Source organism: Zootoca vivipara, chromosome 5, assembly GCF_963506605.1.
Source record: "Zootoca vivipara chromosome 5, rZooViv1.1, whole genome shotgun sequence".
NCBI classification, from domain to species: Eukaryota; Metazoa; Chordata; class Lepidosauria; order Squamata; family Lacertidae; genus Zootoca; species Zootoca vivipara.
The window spans coordinates 65,941,925-65,963,501 of record NC_083280.1 but is presented as its reverse complement, the minus strand read 5'-3'; the positions used below and the strand labels follow the sequence as shown (position 1 = coordinate 65,963,501).

The 21,577-nt window shown below is 41.6% G+C and overlaps 1 protein-coding gene across 1 annotated transcript; it reads left to right on the top strand.

Moving 5' to 3' along the window:
- Positions 1 to 11,995: 11,995 nt before the first annotated feature.
- On the top strand, positions 11,996 to 20,715 carry LOC118096238 (lipase member M-like). The gene is made up of 9 exons (XM_035137783.1): positions 11,996 to 12,097; positions 12,456 to 12,573; positions 13,178 to 13,376; positions 14,222 to 14,331; positions 15,717 to 15,853; positions 16,231 to 16,377; positions 17,693 to 17,764; positions 18,730 to 18,795; positions 20,482 to 20,715. Exons 1-9 carry the CDS (start codon positions 11,996 to 11,998, stop codon positions 20,713 to 20,715), a joined length of 1,185 nt encoding a protein of 394 aa, XP_034993674.1.
- Positions 20,716 to 21,577: the final 862 nt, after the last annotated feature.

Here is a 21,577-nt window from a genome sequence, read left to right as displayed (position 1 = left end):
TACCCCGAAAATAAGCCATACTTCCGCACCACAGGCACCTCCACTCACAGAGTCACTCCATGTTGGCTGGCACTGCAGGAGCGTGATCAGCTGTGAAGCGGCGCTCCAAGAGCTCCACTTAACAGCTGATCGCACTCCTGCCTTGCTGGCTGCATCCCCGCGCTCTGCCTTCTCGTCCACCGCTGTCCCTGCCGCTTCCGTGCTTCCTGCCACCGCTGGGCTCACTGCTTCATCCTTGCCTGGCCCGGCCAAGGAGCTTGGAGTGCCCTGCAGCAGCGGGCGGAGCGCCTGAGCCAGCGGCCTCCGCCTGGCCCGGCCAAGGACGCCAACCGCCCCGCCCCCCAGAACCGGTGGCTGCTGCAGCGCCGAGCACTCAAGAGAGCCCAGCGGTGCCCTGAGCCGTAAAAACCGTACCGGTAATAATAAAAAAAGACATCCCACCGAAAGTAAGCCACCCTGTGGTTTTTTGAGGAAAAAGGTTATAAGACAGTGTCTTAAAAAGGGGGAAACAAGGTAGTTCTTCTGGCACTCTGTCCACCAAATCTAAATCCTTAAACCTGTTCCTCACTTCCGCTGTGTATTCATAAGGGATTTGATTTAGATTGTGTCTTACTGGCCCAGTGGTTTTTCCTACTTCCTTCAGTTTGAGCTGGAATTTTGCTATAAGAAGCTGATGATCTGAGCCACAGTCAGCTCCAGGTCTTGTTTTTGCTGACTGTATAGAGCTTCTCCATCTTTGGCTGCAGAGAATATAATCAATCTGACTTCAATGCTGCCCATCTGGTGATGTCCATGTGTAGAGTCATCTCTTGTGTTGTTGGAAAAGAGTGTTTGTGATGACCAGCTTGTTCTCTTGACAGAACTCTATTAGCCTTTGCCCTGCTTCATTTTGAACTCCAAGGCCAAACTTGCCAGTTATTCCTTTTATCTCTTGATTCCCTACTTTAGCATTCCAATTCCCTATAATGAGAAGAACATCCTTCTTTGGTGTCATTTCTAGAAGGTAAGTCTTCATAGAATTGGTCAATTTCACTTTCTTCAGCACCGGTAGTTGGTGCATAAACTTGGATTACTGGGATGTTAAAAGGTCTTCCTTGGATTCGTATTGAGATCATTTTATCATTTTTGAGATTGCATCCCAGTAAGGCTTTCACCACTCTTTTGTTGACTAAGAGGGCCACTCCATTTCTTGCCCACAGTAGTAGATAAGATGGTCATCTGAACTGAATTTGCCCATTCCTGTCCATTTTAGTTCACTGATGCCCAGGATGTCAATATTTATTCTTGCCATCTCATTTTTGACCACATCCAGCTTACCAAGGTTCATGGTTCTTACATTCCAGGTTCCTATGCGATATTTTTCTTTACAGCGTTGGACTTTCCTTTCGCTTCCAGGCATATCCACAACTGAGCATCCTTTCGGCTTTGGCCCAGCCGCTTCATCAGCTCTGAATCTACTTGTACTTGTCCTCTGCTCTTCCTCAGTAGCATGTTGGACGCCTTCCGACCTGAGGGGCTCATCTTCCAGCATCATAACTTTTATATGCCTGTTGTCTTTGTCCATGGAGTTTTCTTGGCAGGGATACTGGAGTGGCTTGTCAGTTCCTGCTCCAGGTGGATCACATTTAGTCAAAACTCTCCACTATGACCTGTCCATCTTGGGTGGCCCTGCACGGCATAGCTCATAGCTTCTCTGAGTTATTCAAGCCCCTTCACCACGACAAGGCATGATCCATGAAGGAGATAAAAACAATAACTTCCTACAAATGGAATCAAACAGAACTACTGAAATGGTGACATTATTTGCTGTGCATTACTCATAGGAAAAATAGGTTTTTATATATTTTGCAATCTTATGCTGTAATTACAAAGGAACACTCTTGCTCTGAATGACATGAACTAACTTAATCTGATTAGCTATGCAGCATTGTGACATTGTTCCACTCACTGTGGCAGGGGTTCCAACTTGAATAAAACATTGTGGGGGCCCAGGGAAGCCCCGCCTCACACAACTGATCACATGATGCAGTGCACACACACCATTTAAATGGGAATGCTCATCAACTTTGTGAGGCCCCAGCACCATCAAACATTTTATTGTGGGGATCAAAGCCCTCGTGGGCCCTAGGAGTTGGCTCCAAGCACTGTGGGAATCTCTGATGAGAGGAATTATAAGTGTGTTTCATGCAGTGCTTTTCTTCTGGAGAAAAAGGTGCCGGTACTCACCATGAAGTTGTTACAGTAAATGCCACACGTTTAACCAGTGCTTCTCTTCTAGTAAAAAGGGTGCCAGTGCTGCGTACCCCCATGAGTACCCCCAGAAAATCAGTGGTTTCATCTGATGGCTCATTCACACTTACTTTTGTCCTGAGTGTTCTAGCCACAGGCCTGCACTTCCAGGTCTGTGTCCTGCTTCCCTCTTGAAAAACCACTCTTTAGTGCTGAACTGGAACAAATGACAAGTCAGGTTTTCTGCAGATTGTCGTTTGCTCCAATTCAGAGGAAAAGAACAAAAGCAAAGCTGGTGGTGACTCCTTGCCCTCCTGCAGCCACCAAGAGGTTCGTAATGTACAAAGAAAAATACATTTGCAAACTCACCGTCCACAAAACAGGGAAGTTCTCTAATAAAATGTCTAAAATGCATCTAAGCTAAGAACAGTAACACACAACTGTCAGATAACTGGTTGACTGATTGCAGGTAGGATTACTAATATGTTTCGTTGGTCTTTCACAAAGACTGCAATTGTGTAATGCCTTGAAGCTCTTTCAAATGAGATGAACATAGGATAAGTTTATTAAATATTTTAAGAGATGTGTGTTCTAGCAGCTATAACTTTGTTAGATGTTCATAATTTACATGGCTGTCACTACCAGTTGCTTTGCTTGAGTGTCTCTCTGACACCCAGCCAGGAATGGTGGACTCTGTTGTGGCTCATTTCATTGTGTGTACAATAATAACTACTAACATGAAGTCTGGCCTGGGAAAGAAAAAAATGTGAGGAGGAATCTTCTGATCTTTCCAGCTGCACAAGCATTTCTGATTGCCAGACAGAGCAATTTTTCCTCCCTCCCTCCCTGTGTGCTTTTCTTGAGGTTCTCGACAGATGGTTTTCGGGAGGCACAGAGGGTTTGTGTGTGGGAAACTCCATTATGCTAATTGGATGCCTTGAGCTGGCTCACACAAGCATGCTGGGTTAGTTGAATCCAGCCCAAATGCTCTATCTGCAGTTGTGAGCAGGAAGAGAACCTGATGGCTAGAATGTGTAGCATGCCTCCTTCCGTGAACACTCAATATTTATTTTGCAGTTTGGTGACTGGAATTTGACATTTGATGTTATTTTGTAGTTCAAAGCATGCTCACCCTTGCCTACCTTATTATGCATTGAATAGACTTGATGAATGATTCCTCATGTGTGCCAAATGGTTTTTAATAGTTATCCAGACCATAGAATTCTGTACTAGAAACCATTTAGTCCATTTGTGGAAAAGATGGGAAGATTTCCTGTTCCTCACTTCTGAAAGATATTGATCGATATGAAAATGTAGTGTAAATATAAAAGATCTCCTACTGATGGTTTACTTATATTTAGCATTTATATGTGTGGACCCAGGTGGCGCTGTGGGTTAAACCACAGAGTCTAGGGCTTGCTGATCAGAAGGTTGGCGGTTCGAAGCCCTGCAATGGGGTGAGCTCCTATTGTTCGGTCCCAGCTCCTGCCCACCTAGCAGTTCGAAAGCACATCAAAGTGCAAGTAGATAAATAGGGACCGCTCCGGTGGGAAGGTAAACAGCGTTTCCTTTTGCTGCTTTGGTTTGCCAGAAGCAGCTTTGTCATGCTGGCCACATGACCCAGAAGCTGTCTGCGGACAAACGCTGGCTCCCTCGGCCTATAGAGCGAGATGCGCACCGCAACCCCAGAGTCGGACACGACTGGACCTGATGGTCAGGGGCCCCTTTACCTTTACCTTTATGTGTGCAAAGCACTCTACATATTATTTATTTATTTTTTTACACAATCGCAAACAGATATTATAAAAATGCATCATGCATTTTAATTTTTACAACACCCTTGTAAGGATTATTTTTGACATATTGCAAATACAGGCACTGAGGCTTTGAGAGAGTAGTTTGCCTAAGGCCCCGGCGGCAGAAGCAATATTTTAACCATCTCTTTGTCATTGTGCTATATCATCTCTCTCTCACGAGACACTTCAGTTAACCCCCACTAAAAATTTCACTTAAAATAAAAAGCTGCCAAGCAAGCTAGATTAATCCCTGCATTTGAGACTGATTTGACTGCCCTGCCCTGCTGTCAATCCATGCTGCCTTGGATTTCCTTGAAGAAAGGTGGGATATATAGAATTGTACCGTTGGAAGGGACCCTGAGGATCATCTAGTCCAACTTCCTACAGTGCTGGAATATGCAGCCGTCTCATCAAACCTGCAAACTTGGTGTTATCATTCAGAGCCCAGGACACTTCCAAGTGGGCCACAGGCTGTTTTCCAGGGGTGAGCAGCCTGTGGCTGAACTCTGTGACTGTTGGACATCAGCCCCAGTCAGCATGGCCAATGGTCAGGGATCACAGAAAATGTAGTCCAGCAGCAATTAGCACAGGTTGCAGACCTTCTCCAACCGAGATTCAGAAACCAAGGAATAGGAATGTCTATATTATAACATAAAAAGTATTACGTATCTAATATAATAATAGTAATAGTAATAGTAATAAAATTTTATTTATACCCTGCCCTTCCCAGTTTAAAAATGGGCTCAGGGCAGCTAACAACAGATATAAAAACATTGATTAAAAACAACATAAAACACAACATCAGTATAGCATCGCCAGGGGAAGGGAAAAAGGAATGGAAGCTTAGGTTAAATTGAAGGCCAGGCAAATTAACTGTCTTACAGGCCCTGCGGAAGGAGATCAAGTCTCGCAGGGCCCTAGTCTCATGGGACAGAGCATTCCACCAGGTCGGTGCCATCACTGAAAAGGCTCTGGCCCTTGTGGAGGAAAGTCTGGCTTCTTTAAGGCCTGGAACCCTTAAACTGTTACTATTTGTGGACCTGAGTGTCCTTTGCGGGGCATACTGGGAGAGGCGGTCCCGTAAGTGGTCCTTAGCATGTTTCAGAAGCAGCAGCAGCTGCAGAACTCTTATTACCTGCATACTGAATTTACCTTTAAAAAAATCCCAAACCTCTTGAACAATTGGGAATGATTGTCATCACCCAGTCTTGTTCTTTAAAATTGCCCACAATGCTTTGCATATACCATAATCAAAATGATGCCAGGAATTAACAAACTAAATAAGAAGGTGACTTCATGTAACTAGTTGGTTCATTGCTGGGCAATATTATTTAATTGTTGAAATAGTTATAAAAGTATTCATAAAAGTACGTCAAGGTGGCATACAATATACAAAATATAATTAAATCAGTATAATCATGCCTAAAGGAGAATTAGGAACATCAATAAAACACCAGTAAATACTGTTTGGTTAAAAGGAGAAAATCATATTGTGAACGACTGTGTAAACAAGGTCGTTATTAATCCGGTGTTAAGAATTGACTTCTACACCATTTGTTTGTTACCCAGGTTTGTTACATTTTTAAATAAAAACATGGAACAAAAGAATAACAGCAAACCCAACAGATCCAGCAGGAACCCAGTTTATTAAAGCTATTGCAATAGGACACCTTTGCTAGCCCTGTTCATTTCCATGGGTTTAGTTTGTGTACAACTTGCATGGATGCAAAATGATGATGATGATGATGATGCACACAGGACAAAAAAATAAAAATAAAATGTAGATATACAATTTATAGACCAGGTGGATTTAAATCTCCAGGTAGATTACATTAAAAAAAATAATGCAAGGAAGTGTAATCTACATTTAAATGTTTTTTTACAGACTTGCCTTGCCACTAGGCATATGATGGGTATGTGATGGTCCTTTTGTCATAACCATTTTGTTTGCTCTGCATCTGTTCCATAATTAACAATGCATCCAGAAAGACACGTGTCGGATACTCATATAGAAGCCGATGAAAGTGATCTAATTCTCCGCAGTTTATTCCAACCTAGGCCTTCTTCAGTGTGTATTGGAGATGTGGTTGCTATTGATGAACAGGAACCGGTAAGCAAAAATCTTTTCTTCCCCATATATTTTTCATTTATTTTCTGGTGACATACCTTGGTCTTATATTTTATTAGCTTGCATTTAACAATATTAGACATTACTATCATAAAGTACAACCCAGTAGAAATTAAGGCTACTTGCACAAAGTCTGCTGACACAGAACTGATGCAGCCGTGGGGGGAATCACAAACTGCATAAATGCGTACAGAATTATGTATACATTACTTTCTTCTTTGCATTTGTAGCCTGCCCTTTCTCCATAAGGAAAATACAATTTTAAAAAATGTTTAAAACATTTAAAACATCTAAAAAAATTAAGCTCATTTAAAAACAGGCATAACCAACAAAAATGTCTTATGCCTTGGAATACTAGCTTATTGTTTCTCACTAGAGGATTGATTTCATTGTGGGGCAGCGGGTGTGGGAAGGAGCTTAGTGTTGACAGGTATGTGTATATGTTTCAATGTTGGACATTTTCCTCATGACGGGGGTTCTGAGTGAGCTCAGGTTTGTGGGGGGTTCACTGTGCGGTGGGTTGCATGAGTGCTGTTCCTCGTATTCGTGAAGAAAGCTGGAAACAGTTGCAAATTCATAACAAATGTTTATTTTTGCCTTTAAAAACACCAACATGATCCAGCTACTACTGTTTCTCATTCTGCTCTGGCCACACCTTTTCAGTCCTTGTTCCTTCCAGCCCAGCTCTTAATAAAAACAAAACAAAACAATATGATAAATTATTATTATTATTATTTTAGAAGTTCATTCACAGAAATAATATTCTTGCAAATATTAAAATTTTACACAGGATTCTTTCAAATTTTGTTTACACTTCATGGAGTCTTTCTGGAAGTGTAGTTGTTCCTTCAGCCTCCATTAAGTTGGGCAACCTTGTTCAAGTAATCCTTGCACCAAACAAAAGCTCAGCAAGAGATTCTCCATGTTCAATGGGAGATGCCCTATAATTTACCACAGCCAGTACCTTTATTCTGCACTTTCTTTGTGCTCTATCTTCAATGAAGCCACTTGATTGAGGCAATTTGGGCCTTGAAGTGATGTGAAGAAACTCACATACTGTGGGAAAGTTCTTACTCATGAGGTGCAAATTATCTGTCCAAATCACCTCAAGAATGCCATGTCTAACAAAAATGGATATATTGTTTTCCCAGTGACCAGGAAGCTGCTTCCCTCAGAATCCAGCATGCTTACCCTTATTTCAGAAATAGCCATGACTTTTCCTCATGAGGCAGTTCTTTTTTCAGTGTTTCCCCACAAACCATCCATCTCAGTGACTAATATTTTCAGAAGAGAGATACTTTATTTCTTCCCTGCACACCACCACTGGAACTGTAATCGTGCTCCCTGCCCTCAGCACGTCTAGAACCATTTTAAAAAGGACTTCCTATCTTTGCTAAGCAGTTTGAAACAACAGATATTGTTTAATTTCTAAGCAAAGGGTCTGCTGGTTACTCTTTAAGGTTTCCAGACTCAAAAGAGAGCAGGGCAATTAAAGGCACAGAAGTCCCGTCCTCTATTGAGTCTGGCAACCCTATTATTACCAGGTAAATGTGTGTAGGATTACACCCACAATTAATCACTTACAAAATCCACATAGGCCTCATAGATCAGGTGCGTAACCAACATATTTCAGAGGTTGAATGTGTAATGGTGTCAAGGTTACAGGTACTGCACATCACCATAATTATTCACAAAACATATGGAGCTAAATTCCCTTCAACACTTCTGCAGCGTCCAGTTGAAATTGAGACTGTTGGCGAGGAGCAGGAACAACCATCAGTCTGCTTTTGATGGTGTATTTTTTCCCCTGTTGCAGCAACTTTTTAAAATATATATATATATCTTTATTGTTTAAAATTATAGAACAAACATAATAACACGCAAAATACATATTAAACAAATTTTCACACAAACTAGCAAAGAATATACAATATACAATACAAAAATAATAATAACACCCACTAATGGTAATTTTTCAAGACGTATAATCAAAGGAATATTAAAAATATTAAAAATGACTTCCAATTAATCTCACTATTTTTTTGTCTCTTGATTAAACCTGTATTTAAGCATAGCTTGTATTTTGAGCAGAGCTCTCTATTAATGCACCATACAAGTGAATAATAGTTATACTTGCACTATTCCCTAAATTGAACAATAAGAATATGAGATCAAGTTTATATCCTTCTAACCGCTCCTTTCTTCAGCAAGCCAAATTTATTGCAATTCCTCTAAAATCAGCATACAATCCATTTAAATCATCAAGCTCCTTTCGGCATGATTGTAATCCACAAGAGAAATTGGGGGTAGAGATCGTCGTATCAAATGTTCTTAGAGAAAATCTTCCTGCGTCATTCACCACGCCCTTTCACCAAGGCTATATGTTACTTTACAAAGTTATTTAGACCCCGTACGCAGATTTGTATTGCTGCTTGCTGTTCGCTAATTTAAATGGGTAGAAGAGGAAAGACAGCCACTCCACAAGCAACCTAACACAGCTACTCCTGAGGAATCAGCAATGGAGTCCCTGCACAGCCCCTTCTACCTGTCTCGGATGGTGCCCTGCAGTACTCCTTGTGATGGGCAGAGGCTCTTTTTGTGCACTCTAGGCACCCTGGTAACTTCCAGAACAAGGACACGGTGCCGTCAATGCCCCTTTAAAATTCCTCATGAAGTTACCCCTTCATCTGGAGAGATGAGGAGTCAGCTTGCTCACCAGGTGTCTGCCCCAGAAGTCCCCCACTATAAACCTTTCATGGGCTTTGCCAGATTTGGGCACTTTAAATCAGTCCTGAAACTGGATTAGGATATAATCAGAAAGATGCTTTGGAAAGCATGTTGGCTGAGCTGCCCTTCAGCAGTCAGACTTGGGGAGATTAGGCTGATAAAAATGGTTAATAATAATTTTATTGTTTATATGCTGCCTTAGGGTGATGGCTTTTTCATTGTTTCCGTCAAAAATTATTTCCTGTAGCACAAATGGATGAACGTTTGCCTATTAATGACTAAAATGAGGTATATTCCAGTGAAATATTTAAAAAGGTTACGCACAAACCGTTTTTAATTTTTTTGTATGCCGTTTTACCATTTCATAAAATTGTATTAACAATTCTTTATATATTTCGTATCAAATTTGGACACAACACCACATTCCACAATGGGGAGTGTTCTTAGCAACATAGGGTATACAAATGTCACACCTGCGCAAGGTAAAAGCCCCTTTTTGGGACCTCAAAACTCAGCCAGCAGACCCTGCCGGACATGCTGGGAAAAGAACCTACAGGAGAGGTAGCAAAACATTGTCCTCTAGCGGCATCTATACTGTTACTGCAGCTAAAAAAAAAGCTTCCTTGTGTGTTTGATGGCCCTATATAATGTTGTATACATGTGACTCTAAAGCTTGGGTTCAGTTTTATATCTGCTTATAGTGGCTTCAAAAATGGTCAAAAAACTGATAAATAAATTTTTTAAATCATTTTGTGCGTGAGGTTTTTTTTTATCAAATCTCTTTGAAAGTAAGATTTTATCTAATCTTTAATGAAAGCTCATCAAATTATGATACAGGGAAATGAGGTTATAAAAAAGTCATCACCCTAATGCTGCCTATATAATTGGGTTGCCCCACACACTCTGGGTGGCTCCCAACAAAAGAATAAAAACACAATAAAATGTTTCTGCCCCCACAGGCTAAACTACTCAGAATATGCCATACAAAATTAAGACCTAGCTCTGTGTATTGGTTTTCATTCCGTCCCCCCTCCCCCACTCTGTTTCCTAAAGTGGAGGTCATTCGGAAAAAATGAAACTTGAAGTGTCTAGGTTTAATCTAGATGGAGCCCAGGAAGGAAATTGCAAAGAAGCAATGGTGGTATTAATAAATAAATAGCTATTTGTTTACATAAATTTAATCACTAAAAACCACATTCTCAGTTAAAACCACATTTAAAAACTGTATATATACAATATAAAATCTAAAAATAAATATCTAAGTGGGTTACATTTTTTTAATAAAACAAGGAATTGCAATATGCATTTCAGTGCTTTGTACAGACCTGCCTTATCACTAGGCACATGCTCAGTGTGTGATGATATTTTTTTGAAACCTTTTTTATTGCTCTGCATCTGCTCCAACAGTGTATGATGAAACAGATACTGTTCTCTGTAGCTGATTACAACCTAGGTCTTCTGCAGTGTCTATTTGAGATCAGGTCGCTACTGATGAACAGGAACAGGTAAGAAAAAAAATACTTTATCCCATGTATCTTTTCAATTTATATTTTGCTGACATAACTTTTGTCTTGCATTTTATTGGCTTGCATTCTTAAGTTGTACATTTAACAGAGTTCTGCATTCCTGTATTGAAGTTGTTGTTGTTGTTTAGTCGTTTAGTCGTGTCCGACTCTTCGTGACCCCATTTTATTGAAGTAAAATCAAGGAAAAAATTAACAGACTTGCATCCCATTGTATATAATAGTAGGATTTACACACTACCAATGCAAGTTTAAAGTGTGTTGTACCATTTTAAAATAAATTGCAAACATGTTAGCCAGGCCCACACAGTTTAATTGATTGAGTCATGGAGTGTTGCAGACCCCATTTCCCAGTATCCCAGCCAGCAGCAGACTCTTCTGTTCCAGTGGTCCTGGGAACAGGAATTCCCAGCATCTTCAGACTCCAATGAGAACTCTATTTCCCAGCATGCTATTTGGTGTTATTAATTCCTCATCTGATTTGTTGTCTGCCCCCATGCCTGCTTATTCAAAGAAAGTCCCAACAAGTTCTGTGGGGCATATTTCCAACAAATCCCCTATTATCTTTGGTTCAGGTGTCCAGCTGATACCACACAGCCCAAATTTTCATTATCTTCATAGCCATCTCATTTTCTACCTGAGCTGGTGTGCTGTGACATTGCTTCATTTGCACAATTGGTGCTCTCCTTCAGTTTGGGACTCAACCTTTCGGGTGAGGGGCTAGCCATTTCACTTTAATGGGTTTAAGTTCTGTGAGCCTTTGCCATAGTGCTTCCTCCCCCCCCCCCCAAAAAAAATGTCAAACTCACCATGAAGTGCTACTGAAGGAATTTTTTATTTTGCTTCGACTCTCACCATGAAGTTGTGACAGTAAGTTCTTACCTGAGAGGTGCTAGAACCACATTCCAGTGTGTTCCGACTAGAAAAAAGCACTGGCCATAGTAAGCATTTTGTTTGCATTTCATGGAGGTTTTCTGGAAGTGTAGTTCAGACTGTGTTGCTCCTTCAGCCTCCAGTAAGTTGGGCAATGTAGTTCAACAAACAAACGCTCAATAAACAAACAAAAGCTCAGCAAGAGATTATCCATGTTCAATGGGAGATGCCCTATAATTTACAGCCATGTATGAGCCAGTCCCTTAATCATGCACCAAGGCAATTTGGGGCTTGAAGTGATATGAGGAAACTCACATACTATGGGAAAGTTCTTACTCATGTGGTGCAAACTGGGGCCATTACCTGTCCGAACGACATCAAGAATGCCATGTCCAGCAAAAATGGTTATTATTTTCCCAGTGACGAGGAAGCTGCTTCCCTCAGAATCCCGCACACTTATCCTTATTTCAGAGATAACCATGACTTTTCCTCACGGGGCAGATCTTTTTTCAGTGTTTCACCACAAACCACCCATCTCAGTGACTAATATTTTCAGAAGAGAGATACATTATTTCTTCCCTGCACAGCACCACTGGAACTGTAATCGTGCTCCCTGCCCTCAACATGTCTAGAACCATTCTAAAAAAGGTAAGAACAGGTAAGCTCCCATCTTTGCTAAGGAGCTTGAAACAACAGATATTGTTTTACACAGGTCAGCGATGTGGCTGTTTTTGGCAGTGGTGTGCTTAATCCAACAGACAATCGAGTCAGAAGAATTCCTCAGGAAGCGGCACTTGAATCCCCAAGAATTCATGACTATTGTGAGTTGCTTGTTCAGATGCATTTGGAAACAATAGGCTATTGATAGGATAAAATAATTTGTACATATTTCTTTTAAGTGATATTCCCAAAGCATTTGCATTTCACGGGAGGATTTCCAGGCCGCCCTGAGTTACCCCAAAGAGGGCTTGATAGATTTAGCTGATCCCATGGCCAAATGACATGTTCTGTTTAATGCTTATTACATGGTGTGTAAATAGCTCCTCCTGTTTGCTTTTGTTACAGCCAGAAGAGGATCTAGGACTTTTTTTCTCCTCTCCTCAGCACCATTGTAACTAAAATCCCATGTAGCAACTCTAGATTTAGAATAAAGGTCTAAGCAATTCTTCGTTCTTGCAGAATGAAATAATCCAATATTGGGGATACCCCAGTGAAGAGCATGAAATCCTGACAGAGGATGGCTATTACTTACAAATAAACAGAATTCCTTATGGAATGCACAGTTCTGGGAAGACAGGTAATTTGGAATGTAACTGGGTTTTATAGTGGGTTTTTTTAAAGGGAAAGTATTTGCAGGAATCCACATAGTGCAGAGAAAACAAATGTGTGCTTATAAATGCTCAGAATTAATTAGTTCAGTAAAATGAAATTTGCTGAATCAGTTCAAAAAAAATTGAACTACACCTGACAGTAGTTTCCATAATTTCTGGGTGAACTAAATGTAAATTAACTTCATTTGGGGGTAAAATTTTGAATAATTTCTAATTCATATTCAAGTCCATTCTTTTGCTTTTGTTTTTTATGCTTTTGACGCTTTTGATTTTAAAGTTCGGAATGGTTGAAGACATTAAGTCACATCCTACTTTGTGTACTGTATTTTGATGTGATCTAGTCTCCTTACCTATATTTTTTATATCAGCACAGCAACTTGTAACCTTCTGAAAGCTAAGAAAAATTGTCAAGTATAATGTAATTTGAACTCTTAAGCAAACATGTACTGAACTAGTGTGTGTGCATACATTGTGATTTAATCGCACTATGTTGATGAAGTGAACAGAAATTATCTCAAAGGTTGGTTGACTACAAGCTTATCTAATGCCCCCACCTTTTTTGTTCCCCAGGTCCTAGGCCAGTTGTTTTACTGGTACATGGTCTTTTGAATGAAGGTAGGGCCTGGATTGTAAATCCTCCCAACAGTAGCCTGGGATTTGCTCTAGCAGATGCTGGCTATGATGTTTGGATAATAAATACTAGAGGGACCAGCTGGTCTAGAAGACACAAGACCCTGTCAATTGACCAAGAAGAATTTTGGAATTTCAGGTATAAAGGGACAACTTGTATCTTGGATAGTTGAGAGAATTGTAATGAACTGTCTCTGAAGCACAACTGCTACCAATATATCTTTTTTTTCCTTCCGTTGTGTCAGAAGTGCTTTACTCCTGGAAATACTTCCCAAAGATGGGAAATGGTGGATTGTGGTTCCTTTTATTGTTATTTTTGGAGCCAACATCAACATGACAAAATACATGACTTTCCTCTATATTCATGCAGACTGAATTTGTGGGGCTCTGAGATCATAACTAGGACTGTGCATTCGCTCTGGACATATCTTAGATCCTGAATTGAATCAAGCCAATCTGGAATTTGCTGGGAATGTGTAGATGAAGCCCTAGATTGCCTGGGGCTGGGCCCACCTGGAGCAGTACAAAGATGTCAAAGGGGTGCTAGGTGGGTGGACAACAATATGTTTAATTAAAACCAAGGAGGCACTGGTAGTTTCCTAAACTGCTCTTGATGGGGTTATACCCATTCTGAAGGAGTGGGTACGTAGCTTGGGGTACTTTTGAATCCTTGCTTAAGAGTCAGGTGGCTATGATGCTACAGAGTGCCTTTCACCAGGTGTCCCAGCTGTGTCCCCATCTGGACAGGCATAGCCTAGAGCTTTTTTTACAATTTACATATAATTTGATTACAATAATCACTAAGTGGTGGAGGTCGGGGATTCTGTTAACATGTTTTCAAAGTCAGAATCCCATTTAGGAATGGGAGATCACAGCTCAAATCACCCCAATTCACCTCATTATATAATAGTGTGATCTATTAATGCAACATGAGGGTAAGTGGAAAAAATATCACCTGCATTTTGTTCGTGTAATGTCTTACAGCTTCCATGAAATTGCGATATATGATATTCCAGCAACAATAACTTTTATCCTGCAGAAAACAAAGCAAGAAGGGTTGTATTTTATCGGTCAGTCTCAGGGTGGGACGCTTGGTAAGTAATGTGAAATGAATGGAATTTATTTACTGCCCATGTCCCTTTTTTAAAGCCTTCTTACAATCAAGAATTCAAAATACAGTGGTGCCTCACTTAACGAATGCCCTGCTTAATGAAAAATCCGCTTAGCAAAAGGTTTTTTCGCACGGAGGTTGCCTGTCTTAACGAAAGGTTTTTTCGTGGCCACGACTCGCTTAACGAATTTTGTCCCTTATTTTCCCCCAGCTGGTTCCCCTTTGTGTTCTGCTGGTCTCTGCCTGTTGCCCGAGCAGTGAGGGGCAACTGGCAGAGACCAGCGGAACACTAGTGCGGGAAGAATGCGGGGAGAAGAGCTTCTCCCCCTGCCGCCTCGCCTCGCACAGCCGGCATGGGGCGCAGCTTCGGAGGTCTCCGAGGCCGCGTCCCATGCCAAGGAAGCCGTCCTCCACCAAGGCAAGCGGGCAGGCGGCTGTCCGCTGGCTTGCCTTAGCCGAGGAAGCCGTCCGATCTGCGCTGTGTCGGGCAGGGTGAAGGGAAAGCGGAATCCGCACCCCCCCGACCAACACAGCGCACATCGGATGAGAAGCTTCGTCCAATCTGCACTGTGGCGGTCAGGGTGGGGTGGGGGAAGCGGACTCCGCTTTCCCCCCACACCGACCGACACAGCGTCCCCCGGAGCCAAAGTCCGACGCTGTGGGGGCTTTTCGCCGTTTGCCTTCCCCGAGCCAAGGGGGAGGCAGACGGCGAAAAGCCCCTGGCCGCAGCGCCGCACTTCGGCTCGGGCACTGGCTTGGGGGCGGTGGGGGAAAGGCGCAGGATCATTCCTTCGCCTTTCCCCCATCCCAACCGACAGAGCCGGATCCGACGAAGCTTCTGAAGATTCGTCCGATCCTGCTCTGTCGTTGGCAGCAGCAGCGCTTGCTTTCTTGGCTCAGGAAAGGCAGGCAGTGCCTTCCCCGAGCCAAGAGAGCAAGTGCCGCCACTGCCGCCAGTCCCCCGGAGCCCATAGGAACGCATTAATTGACTTTTAATGCATTCCTATGGGAAACGGTGCCTCGCTAGATGAAATTTTCGTTGGACGTATTGAGTCGTGGAACGAATTAGTTTCGTCTAGCGAGGCACCACTGTATAGGAATACAGAGATCTGTAGTACAAGTCAAACCATTGGTTCATGTAGTTCAGCATTGTCAACACTGACTGGCGGCAGCTTTCCTGAGTATCCTACAGTAGTCTTTCTCAGCCCTATCTTCAAACACCTGTACTGATGCCCTGATCATATGAATGTACTCTTTTACTATGGTAAGACAATTCCCCAGTATGAGAGACCCAAAGACTCAGTGTGCATATTGGCTGTGGTATATCTGGAATAGCTGCTGAATTCTGGAATTCTTTCTCTTTGGCAGGTTTAATTGCTTTTTCACTCAGACCACAGCTTGCTCAGAAAGTCAAGCTCTTCATGGCTTTGGCTCCTACCTACACATTTGTGGAGACCAGTGGACCTGCAGTGCTACTTTTCAATTTTCCTGATGGATTTATCAGAGTAGGTATTTCTCATTGGTTTTTAAAGTGTGTATAATCAGCTCAATGATATGGGCACTTCATTCCTCAAGCTTTGGGAGGGGGGCGTCATGCAAGATGTTATATATGTTCCTTGGTGTCTCCTGCTCTGAGCTTGAGTCCTCATCACCATGCATTTCATACTTTTGAGGTATGCATTGTCATTCGCTGCCTGGCACAAAGCAGCCAATCATGCACTGGGGTGGAGGGGCTTCCCTGTTTTCCCCAGTCTGTTGCTGAAGCCTTAATAAAACCTTTAAGTTGAATAACTGCTTTGGGTCTTGCTTGGATACCTGGTATTGCTTTAGGAAATTAATCCTAAAGAGACTCACCAAGAGCTCTCTGTGTTTTATTTTACAGCTGATATGGGGAAAGAAAGAATTTGTCATTCTTAATAACAAACAGAGAAGACTGAATGCCGAGCTGTGTAGTTATCCAGTAATTGATGAGATTTGTATCCAAATTGTTTTCCTGATCAGTGGGTGCAATCCAAATAATTTAAATGTGGTATGTTGAGCTTTATTTTGCTAAATATATTGATAAAACGCCATACTCCAGTCCCCCCAATAGCAATATATTTTATTCTAATAGATAAAGATAAATTAACAATGAAATCCTAAGCATGACAATTGAGTAACAAATATGATGTATTAATATGTGTATCTGAAGAAGTGTGCATGCACACGAAAGCTCATACCAAAATAAAAATAAAATAAAATACCAAAATAAAAACTTAGTTGGTCTTTAAGGTCCTACTTTTTAAAGTTGGTCTTCAAGGTCCTAATTTTTTAATATGATGTAGTTCAATAGTACACGCTTCACATTATGCATGTATAGGATTGGAGCCCTAAATGTGTAATTGAGTGACCAAGTCTGTACATGTTGCAGCTACAATTGATAGGAATTGAGAAGAATCTTTATGGAAGAGACCGTGGAACATTACAGAATGGATAAACTATATGGTTTTTGTTGTTTTCTTTGGTTTTTGTTGTTTTGAGAGCAATGATGATGGTATAAAATCAAGCCAAATTTTTATTGACAGCAGCAGACAGGGTTGGAATGGCCTTGGGTCCCAGTATCAGTTCATCATCCCACGAGCCCCATATTGATGGAATGGGTCTGCTGGGTTTGGACCACCCCAAACCTGTTCCATGTGTTTAACTTTGCTGGGGTGAAAGCCAAACAAACAAGGCCTCACTGGGCAACCGCGGTGCAGATTCCTACCAGGCTGATACCTAACACTGAGCTTGTAGGTGGTTGTGGTTAATTCTTCCCTCAGGCCACTTATGGGGCACTCCCTATACTATGTTGACCTCGCCCAATGCCACCTCTGCTCTCATACAACCATCTTTGCCTAACAAAGGAAGGCATACTTTCACTGCCAGAAAGGTCGAGATAACCTCAACGAAGTGCCAAGCAGGTTGAGAAAGAAAGAAAATCGAAAGGCATTGAATTTCGATGGGAATTTCTGCAAGGGATTTCATTCACATACAAAGGGAAAAAACAATGTTGCACTGAACTGATGAAGGCCAAATCCTTTATGAGGAAATATAAAAAAGACTTTGGGGAACCAGAAGAAGTAGAACAGAACAGTGGAGAGGAGAACAGAGGAAGAAGAAAAGGAAGAACAAACAAACAAAACATTTTACCAAAGATGGAGCTTCAAAGAATGTGAATGGGTTAAATCAGGGGTCGGCAAACTAATGTATGTGTGTTGTATTGCTCTGATGCTTGTGATGTTTTTGCTAGTGCAATTCACCCATTTCCTTCCTCAGAATAGTTTAAAAGATAGTTACATTCTTATTATTTCCCTCCAATCCAGAGCCGCGTTGATGTGTATACTGGAATTCTTCCTGATTTTGCTTCTGTAAAAAACATCATCCACTTGGCCCAGGTGGGGTTCAATGCATATTTTTCCTTATTTCAAAATTCAGAGCTCAGTTGATGTACAAATGAATGCTTAATGTGTGTGGATATTTAAGGGTTTTCTTCTTTTAATTTTCAGAAGGTGACAGGAAAGTTACAGTAAATGAAAAACAATACTGTATAGCAATAAATGGTATATGACAAACTGCCACGCACAGGAGCTTTGTTGCTCTGAATTATTACTGGTGTAGTTGCCCATTTAATTGTGATATATGATATATATACTTATTTATTTGCAAAGTATGCAAAATATTGGAAAAAACAGATTGTATTAAAAAACAGATAAATATGAAAAGGTTTCAAGATAAAATAATAATATATTCTTATGAAACCACACACAGATTTATGAAAACAGTCTAGTAATCCATCATAGACTGCCTTGATTGGTTGTGCTCTTTATGTGTACAAAGAAAATCACAACAAAATAGTTAACCTATATTTCAATTGCTTGAAATTTATAGCAAGATCTTTGTTGACTATATAATCATATTATACCATATTTGCCAGTGCAAGTAGATAAATAGGTACCTCTGCGGTGGGAAGGTAAACGGCGTTTCCATGCACTCTGGCACTCATCACGGTCCTCCGTGCACCAGTAGCGGTTTAGTCCTTCTGGCCACATGACCCGGAAAACTGTATGTGGACAAACTCCGTCTCCCGCGGCCTGGAAGTGAGATGAGCGCCGCAACCCCATAGTCACCTTTGACTGGACCTAACTGTCCAGGGGTCCTTTACACTTTTTTTTTACCTTTACCATACCATATTATACCACATTATTACTATTATTACTATCATTATCATTATCATCAATTGTGTAGGGATTGGGGACAGGGTTCTGACAATTCATATTACCAATTTTTAATCTATGTGTACTTTATAAATATGTCAGCATAAAACATTTGAAAATTCTGTACTTTCCCCTTTATTTTATAGGTTTTTAAATCAAGAGAACTGAAATATTTTGACTATGGCAGCAAGAACAAAGCTATATACAATACGGTAATTATAAGGGTTGTGGCGATTGAAATGTGTCATAGATTTCAATGTGTTAAAGCTGCATATTTATTTGGGATTAACTCTCATTGGACGAGTGGCATAGCAAGGGGGGGCGATGGGGGTGGGTCACCCCGGGTGCCACCCTGGAGGGGAGGTGACAGTCGGTGCCCCCCACTGGGGAACATTTTATTTATTTTCTGTTGCATGAGATTTTTTAACTGTTCTTATATGTTCTTTCAATGCTGATTTCATATCTGAAGTTGGTTTTGTTCTGTAAGCTCTAGTGGTGTTTTTTTTTGCAATTCATGTTTTTCACTTTTCACCAGAGCCAGAGCCATGTGGGGGGGGGGGGTGACAAAAAAATTCTGCACTGGGTACCACCTGGGCTTGTTACGCCTCTGCATTGGACTTAGTGGGTCACCCCAAAAAGAAAAGAAAAGGCTAAGGAGTAAACTCTGCACAAATCCAGTTACGGTTGGGTGGGGCCTTGTATGCCTCCTTCCAACAACTTCTTCAGCCAAACTGGTGCCAAATGCATGGCTCTGCTTCCTTGGGACCACATCAGTGAGGACGAGAAAAATGTCTTGTTGTCTGGCCAGCCCAGGACCCCCATACCCACCACCCAAGCCTGTGCCCCAGGGAGGTCACTTTGGCACTGCTAATGCACTGGTTGGACTTCATCCCTGGAAATGCACTCCATTCTCTTCCAAGACAGATGGATACCAACATTGTAAACCTAGATCCCATCCCTCTCCTGGTAAACCCTTGATGCTTCCCACTATTCCTTGTGCAGCCATGCCTGGACCACATGGCTGAGGTCCTGGATTCCACAGCCCAAATGATCACCTAAAGAGCACCTGATATTGCAGGCAGTGGCAAACCAGCCTGACTCCAGTACCTCGGCCAGCATGGGAAGTAAATATTTTTAGCCCTAGAGCAGCAGAAGCAATTTCAGTTCTTTCTTTTAGTCTTGATGGTTCTATTTTTCAAGTGCTTTTTTAAATGTAAAGCTGCTCATGCTCAGAATATGTGTGTTTGTGTGTGTCCATATATGTGGAGGACGAGGGTGGCGCTGTGGTCTAAACCACTGAGCCTCTTGACCTTGCCGTTCAGAAGGTTGGCGGTTCGAATCTGTGCGATGGGCTGAGCTCCTGTTGCTCTGCCCCAGCCCCTGTCAATCTAACAGTTCGAAAGCACTCCAGTACAAGTAGATAAATAGGTACCACTGCGGCGGGAAGGTAAATGGGCGTTTCTGTGCACTCTGGTTCCTGTTGCGATGTTCCATTGCGCCAGAAGCAGTTTAGACATGCTGGCCACATGACCCAGAAAGCTGTCTGTGGCAAAGAAATATTCTGATAGCTTTTAAGCTGAAGTCATATGTGCAGCTTTCAAAACCCTGCTCCCCCCTTGCATGCAAGACAATCCAGGTACTAAGCTGAACCATTGCCCACTTTAGCAGACATGCACATTCATCCTGATGCAGATCCTCAATGTTACATTTCACAATGTTGGTATAGCCTATACTCTAGCCAGTCAACCTTCACACATAAGTCAAACTAATGCTCAAGGAACCATTTCCCCATAATTTTGATGCTACTGCATGTGAACCATCGGGAGGTCAAGAAAATGTAAAAATCTAAGATTGGTAGGTGGAATCCATTTTAATCATTCTGATATTTCCATCCACAGACCACTCCTCCATTCTATCAAATCGAAGACATGGTTGTGCCAACTGCTGTGTGGTATGCTGGACATGATATTATGTCAAACAGAAAGGACATTAAGCTTTTGCTTCCTCGAATCTCTAATTTGGTTTTCCATAAGTATATTCCTGAATGGCAGCATGCCGATTTTTTATGGGGTCTGGATGCTCCAAAGAAACTATACCCTGATATATTTCATCTGATGCTGAAGTACAAATAAAATGTTACAAAAGTCATATATACTGCATATATTCCATTAGGGTTGCCCTATGTCGGGAATTTGCTGGACGTATCCAGAACACTGCAATTGGAAGCAGTGTCCAAGCAGAAATTGCTAAAATGTCCAGGAAAATCCGGGTGTATGGCAACCCATGTCGGACTTGTGGTTTTGGGATATCTCCCTTAAAAAATCTTTGGTGAATTTGCAAAAAAACACACAAAAAAACTCAACAACCTTTCTGTCTGGATTTTCACTGTTGGGAATATGCCAACCTTAATTCCATGTGACTGTAGATACTGCAATAGGTCTGTATAATGTGTATATGTGATCAATTTGTTAACTACGTATTGCTCACCATAAAATTAAATCTACCTGTTTGCACTGATACAATTGATGGTAGAATTCATTGATCATGCATTACAAAAGCATAATTCTTTCTGCAACCACATTATCTTTTAGGCACAACTTAGATATTACCTGTTGTTCTCATTTGGCAGAGATCTTTGTAGATTAGAGGTTCTTAACCTCAGAGCGAAGGGGGTCAATAGCCCCTTTTGAAACCTGATGGAAGAATGAATCCCCCTTGCAGGAGTATGGAAAGGAGTATGGAACCAAGACTATGGTGATCTGAAACTGAACACACCCCAGAAGAAGAAAGGAGCTGGGAAATAATGGGTGATGAAGAACAGGCATGAGATAGCAGGTTCTCCAGCCCTGAACAGGGACAGGGGTCAGATGTATTAGAAACCGTACAGCAGCCAAGTGGCATACTTTGGAGAGTATGCTAGAGCCCCCTCCTTTCCCCAGGCTTGCCCTTCAGGTCTCAGAGCAGAAAACTAAACAGGCACAAGGTGATTTCCTT

Coding starts and splice junctions, on each gene's coding strand:
- LOC118096238 (XM_035137783.1), top strand. CDS start 11,996: ATGTGGCTGTTTTTGGCAGTGGTGTGCTTAATCCAACAGACAATCGAG. Junction 12,098..12,455: donor CCCAAGAATTCATGACTATT/GTGAGTTGCTTG, acceptor TCGTTCTTGCAG/AATGAAATAATCCAATATTG. Junction 16,378..17,692: donor ATCCAAATAATTTAAATGTG/GTATGTTGAGCT, acceptor CCTCCAATCCAG/AGCCGCGTTGATGTGTATAC.